The 6,753-nt window shown below is 40.0% G+C and overlaps 1 protein-coding gene across 1 annotated transcript in view; it reads left to right on the top strand.

Moving 5' to 3' along the window:
- The first annotated feature begins 2,659 nt into the window (after positions 1 to 2,659).
- Positions 2,660 to 6,753, top strand: part of sipa1l1 (signal-induced proliferation-associated 1 like 1) — a 47,074-nt gene continuing 42,980 nt past the window's right edge. The window contains exons 1-2 of the mRNA XM_037685184.1: positions 2,660 to 2,894; positions 2,958 to 4,105. Coding sequence (XP_037541112.1) covers positions 2,660 to 2,894; positions 2,958 to 4,105 — 1,383 coding nt within the window. The remainder of the gene's footprint in view (positions 2,895 to 2,957; positions 4,106 to 6,753) is intronic.

Raw genomic sequence — 6,753 nt, 5'->3', positions numbered from 1 at the left:
TGCGGACAGCCAAAACCAGCTGCTCACATGATCAAGGAGGACCATCAGCATGATGATCCATTGTTAGAGTGATGGTCCTCCTTGATCATGTGAGCAGCTGGTTTTGGCTGTCCGCAGCAAACTGGTTGATCCACTATGAGAAGGTGCTATTTGTAAGACTGAGCTGAATACAGCTCCTCAGACTGAAGAAGTCTTTTGTATAAAAGACGAAACGTTTCTATAATTTTTTTTTTGAATGTCCAGAGGACCAGACTTAACTTTTTTGGAATATACATTGTAACAATTCTGAAAGTAGGTGAAAGTAAATCCAGACAGTCTGTAGTCCCCACCAGTGCAGATAGCATAAGATAAGCTAACAAAGTCTTGTCTTGTCTTTTCACTAATGGGGACTATAGTCTGTCTGGATTTACTTTCACCTACTTTCAGAATTTTTAGATATTTAAATATAATTTTTTGTAACCAAATGCATGTGTAGGTTGAGGAAAGAAAAACTATTAAATTATTGCAGCTTGCTTAACATTTGTCAATAGATCATACAAAATAAGATGCAATAGCACTTGTTGAATTGAAAGCTGATGCTATCATTAGAAACTTTATATGTCACTGAGTAGTATAATTATCAATAGTTGTACCACCAATAAAATACAATCCTTGTTTTTCTATTTTGATTCTTATGCTAATAACTTTGTGTTAACTTTGTGTTAATGCTATCACACATTAGCTGCTTGGCTGTGATGCCTTCACGAACTGAAAAAAGTGTTGGTTTTACCGTGCTGGATCTTCTAGTTGAGTCAGTTAATCTGAAAATGGTATTTTTGGATTATTACCTGCCAAGCAGTCAACTCATTTCTAATGATTAATGTAGTGGTTATTGTATAGCCAGAAAACATTATCTGTCCCATCTTTTGTGAACTCTATCATTGTAAGTCTTTTTGTTGTAAGTGTTAGGGTGTTTGTGCATATAGAAGCTGTGTTAAAAAGTAGTGGAAAATTCTTGAAAATTAAAGTTTGAACAGCTGTTTGCTGTTTTTTATTAGTTTGCATAATAAAACCTGTTTAATTTACTGTATCAGGGCACACTGCTATTGTGCTTGCCTGTTTGTTAATGTAAATATGACAGCATGAATTTAGACCTGTGCAGGCTTATTATTCAGTTGGACTGCTTTAGGAAAATATTTTGAAAAAAATAACAGGGAAGCTGAGTTCAACAGTTTAGTTATACAAAGACTACTGGAAATGCAATGGGAATTTGAAAAGGCTAAATTTGTTTCTTAGAGTAAATTCATAGTTTTTACAGAACATGTTGTTAAACGTTGAACTCAGTTTTCAACCTTAGTTAATTTAATTATAAAACATCAATGGGAAAATTAACCAAAACCTTTTCTGATCTCTGGCTAATTCCAGCAACAGACTGAGGTAATTTTTTTTAACCTTGTTATAGTGTGGGATGAAGCCAATAGTTTATATCCCATTTGTTATCTTTCACACAATAACACACACACAAAACACAGAAAAACATGACCAGTTCAGAAGTGCTTATCTTCATGATGACGCAAAATACGTTGAACAAGAGAGAGGTGTTGTAACATTATGGAGAAACCAGCAAGAACGCACAGTCTGGCATCCTGAAGCTGCAGCCACAGACGGTACATACCACATTGTTGTGCCAGGCCTAACAATCTACACACGTTTACTGTGATTTAGACATATTGGGAAGTGTTGACATTAACATTTTGTATATTTACGGTACCAACTCTCCTAGGACCTTATAATTTTACATTGAAATTGAATGTCTAAGATGTCTTTATCTTACATTTGGTACAACAATATTATTGGACCATAGGTTGTTGATGTTAAATCACAACGTAAAGCTTCTGTAATTTTACTTTAATATATATATTAAAATTTTCTACCGTTGGTTGCAGCTTTCATAGTATAAAACATTATGTTATAATTTCATTCTGCAGAACATAATATGGTTGTTTGATTTGGCTAATTCGTTCTCTCTATTTTTGTCTATTTTTAGGGTCTTGGTGCTGCTGTCCTCAGTTGTTGAGTTCCAGTTTCCCAGTTTGGATAAATATAGTTCTTCTTGTATAAATCCATTGCAATGGCTTGCTAAAGACTTCTGCTGTGAGAATCTGTCATCAACACATTAAGTTCTTCAAGCTTCATCTTTTTAAAAGGTACACAAGCTTAATGTTTTAAGATTTGGAGTAAATAATTATAACTTAAACAAATTTGAAACTGGTGTTTGTTATGAAGCTTTCAATCTTTGTTTATTTTTAAAAATAGTAGTATTAGTACCAATATTTCATTACAAAATCAAATTTATTTTTATCTGCCACAGTTACTGGTAATTTAGTTTTGATGTTTTTGAGATTTCACTATCTTAATGTAGTTTTTGCTATTCTTTTTTATTGGAGATGATTTGACAGTTTAATTCTTGATTTTCATTATCCTTTTATGATTATGATTTAAAATAAATAAATAAAATCAATCAATTTTTTTTTCTTTGCTCATTTTGCAGCACCAGATGTGAACCTCTCTCCTCATTTTCCTTAGAGGGCAATATGTTGTCTGAAATCTAAAATCATTAGCATCCTATTTTCACCTTTTCCTCCCATCTCCCCTCCCCACACCCTTTCCCATCTCCGTCATGACTAGTCTGAAGCGCTCTCAGACTGAGCGCTCAGTTGGGGGCTCCGTGCCGGCTTCTGATGAGTTCTATACTCGTCGCCTTCGACTGCCCAATGGAGGGGCACCACCGCCTCGTAGTGAGAGCGCACACATCTCCTCTTCCTCAACCACTGGCACCAACCCTGGGGTCCCTAAGATGGGGGTTCGAGCCCGGGTGGCTGACTGGCCCCCAAGGAAAGATGGAGGAGGAGGGGGTGTTTGGCATATCACAGTAGAAACTGATTCACCTAGCTCTACGAACACCACCAGCTCTTCAGGATCAGGGAGTGGAGACAGAGAAAGACTTTTGGGAGGGGTAGGAAGTGAAAGAGGAGGAGGAGGAGGAGGAGGAGGACTAAGTAGTTGTGGTAGCAGTGGAGGAGGGCGAGAAGGAGGAAGTGTGTCAGCTGTCACAGCACATAGCAATCTCTCAGCCAAGTTGGGTCACCTGATAAGCCCACAAGACTCATCTATGCTGCGTAACATACAAAACACACTGAAGAACAAGATGCAAAGCAAAGGGAAGGACAATCGCTTCCTGTCACCAGATGGTTATCTTGGTTCACCTCGCAAAGGTATGAGACGCATCCGCCAGCGTAGTAACAGTGATATAACCATCAGTGAGCTGGATGGGGAAGGGAATGAAGGATGGTCCTTTTCTGGGTGGACACCCATGCACCGAGAGTATGGCAGCACATCCTCTATAGATAAACACGGTGTGTCTGGAGAAAGCTTCTTTGACATGCTAAAGGGATATCAGTCATCGGAGGCCCCTGATCAGCGCAGTCCAGCTCCAGAGAGACTAACAGAGCTTTTAACTGTGGCCCCTATAAAACAGGCTGCCTTGGACCTGCCAGATGGACCCTTAGGTCCAGCACGAGGTAGTCCTGCCAGCCGGCTGAAGGAACGAGAGAAGCACCTAAAGAGAAGATCAAAGTCAGAAACGGGTGGAGAGTCCATATTCCGAAAACTGCGAAGTGTGAAGGTGGAGGGGGATACATCGAGGGCTGGCTCAGATGCTGAAGATGGTGGGAAAGGGGATGAAAGTGGCCCACCTCCTAAACCCTGGGTGTGTCAAAAAGGCTTTGCCCATTTTGATGTTCAGTCTTTACTCTTTGACCTCAATGAGGTGATCCAGAACCGGCAATCTGGGGCCAAGCGCAAAAACACCACTACTGGTGCCTCAGCTGCTGCTGCTGCATCTGCTTCTGCCACATCCTCCCTTTCCTCTAACCAGAGTGGAACGTACGGGTCTCCCTGTGGCTCACAGGAGGAGTTGAGCAAAGAGGGTACCGGAGGAGGACATGGTACCAACCCTGCTTTAGACCCTGGTGATGACAAGAGCAATGATTTGGTTCTCAGCTGCCCTTGTTTCAGAAATGAGATCGGGGGAGAGGGGGAGAGGAACATCTCACCTGCTAAACAAGTAGGTTTACTGCAAAAAATTTAATCAAATGTAAATTTAATGTGTCTGTTTAAAAAATTGCATTCTATCCACCGTATTCCTATTCCATGGTGCCGCGCGTGAATTATGGGTGCAGCTTCCGGTGCGGACTAAAACCGTTGTTTGTTTATGTGCAAACCGTACGAGTTAATGTAATTTCTCCAAGCATTGTGGATTTAATTTAAACATGTAGGAACACCACCTGTCAGAGCTCAAACAGGACAATATAATCATACTGCTGCCAACTGCGGACGAGGGACGGGAGGGCAACCTGAAGAAGTGGCCGCAAATTACATTTACTAGCAATTTTTAGCTACTTCATTGACTTGGTTGCTTTTGATGGTGAAGTGATGAACAACCTGAAAATCTCTGAGGCGTATTCGTATCTACACAGTAATAAGTTCGGTGGTGTTTTGTTAAAAGAGGTGGGACACCATCTTATTTACCTTAAAGCAGACATAGATCCCAACAAAGCCTTAAAGTCTTCCATCATTGAGTTTGGGTTAATTGCAGAAAAACTCGTAACACCAAAGACGAACAAGTACTATAATGCTATAATGCCCTCCATACACTTGAAATCATACCTGATATTCTTGTCACACTGTTTTCAATCCTTCTGAGGATTCGGCATCTCTTCTTCGGTGGTTTATTGTAGCCCAGCCACAAAGTAGGATGCAGGTTCTCCTCCGTCGGCCGTTTGTCAAGAAAGTGAAATGAGCACAGACATACAGCGTTTTGGGTGGTCTCTTCAAGTTCAGATTATTCAGCCATATTCTTCTTAATTCCTCATCTGTAGGTAGGCGATGGAAACTATAGCACTTTTCACAGGAACACTTTTTTTTGGGTTCGTGTTCAAAACACTTGTAGCCACTGATTTAGTTTGGTCTGATTGTTTGTGCAGCCGCAAATAGCACAACTAGTGTAGGACTCGAGACTGGTCTTGGTCTTGAGACCGATCTCAAGACCACTTTTTGATGGTCTTGGTCTTGTCTCGGTCTCGGACATTGAGGACTCGGGATTTTATTTTAAGACCAGTCAAGACCACAACTGTGGAAATATCACTAAACTGCCAGAATATTGTCCAGTTTATTTGTTAACGTACTTGTTTTTATTGGATGCAAAATGTACTGATTCAAATCCAAGTGATAACATGACTCATTGCTAAATACATGTTTTTGTGACCGCTGTCACGCCCACCCCCTTTCACTTGCACATGGCTCTGTACCAACAGAAAATACAGACAACAGAACGTAACGTCGCAACCAGGGGTGAAAGCAAGTCGGTACGGTCCGGTACTGAGTACTGCTAAAAGATTCTGCACCGGTATGCAGTACCTGGAAGAGAGTGATTGTCTGCTGTAAAGCCTCATTCAGAACCAGTCACGGCTGCACTTAGGGTCAGAATAGATTCGTTAGCAATAAGCAGTCTAAAACACGACTTAATCAGTTAATAAATCACTTTCTTTTTTTTTCCTCATTTCAAATTGTTTCTGAACTGTTCATGCTATGCTGGAGCCTCAATTCTCTACCGCGGTGAAGTTAGTTTTACATTGGACATTCGAGCTCCGTGGCTTCAGCAGTGTGTTCCTCTTGTTTTATCTGAAGCAGGCAGTCTGATTTTAGTCAGCTGAGCTCAGTCTGCCCTCCTCCGAGATGTAATGGTTTGCTTAGGGACCGTCAACAAATTACCGAACCAAACACTCTTCAGAAATAAAAATTAATATATTTTATACCATTTGACCCACTGACACAAAACTAATGTTAAACTACTCTAATAGATCTGACACACAAGACAATCATTTATTTCTCATTTTAAAGCATTTTCTAATTAGTTATTGAGTGAAAACCATGATTTTTAAACAAACCAATTATGTAAAATTAGAAAAATGCTTAAATAAATGTGGGTACCTCATCTGTCAGGTCTAGTAGAGTAATTTAACATACATTTTGTGTCAGTGGGTCACATGACATGAAAATTATTGTGCACAAAAAACCCTAGAATGTCTGATGTCAATCAGTAAGACAATCTGTGAAAAGATTGAACTCCAAGACTTGAGGTCTTGGTCTCGACTTGGTCTCGGACCCTAAAAGTCTTGGTATTGTCTCAGTACACTCTGGTGTTTGTCTTGACTTGGTCTCGGCTCAGGTGGTCTTGACTACAGCACTGAGCACAACAGGTACCTGAACTCAGCACGGCTATTTTAGTCAACTTTACTGTTATTAAATAAATGTAAACAAAACAAAAACAGCGTTTTTCTGCTAAACTGAATATAAATAACTTTCAAACAAACCACGGTTCGTGCTCCGCTACCATGGTTAACCAATGTTTACCGCTACTTCCTGTGTCAGACAGGAAGTTGTACCCATAATCATTTAGACCAGGGCTATTCAACTAAACTGCTCAGGGGGGCTTAGTTACTGAGAGCCAGCAGCTCAGGGGCTGGACATCCAGCAATTAAAGTCATTATGTAAATAAACTAAGTATTACAATGATCCGTTTACCTTTGTATTAGTTTGTTTTAGTGCATTGAATCATAAATGCAATAAACAGAACTCGTACCCTGAACCGCACCACCACCCACCCAAAAAACAACAAAAACAAATATCTATATATATATAAAAAAAAAAAAA

The sequence above is a fragment of the Nematolebias whitei genome, chromosome 12 (assembly GCF_014905685.2).
Source record: "Nematolebias whitei isolate Nwh7 chromosome 12, NemWhi1, whole genome shotgun sequence".
Taxonomy (NCBI): Eukaryota; Metazoa; Chordata; class Actinopteri; order Cyprinodontiformes; family Rivulidae; genus Nematolebias; species Nematolebias whitei.
This window is presented reverse-complemented; position numbering and strand designations above follow the sequence as displayed.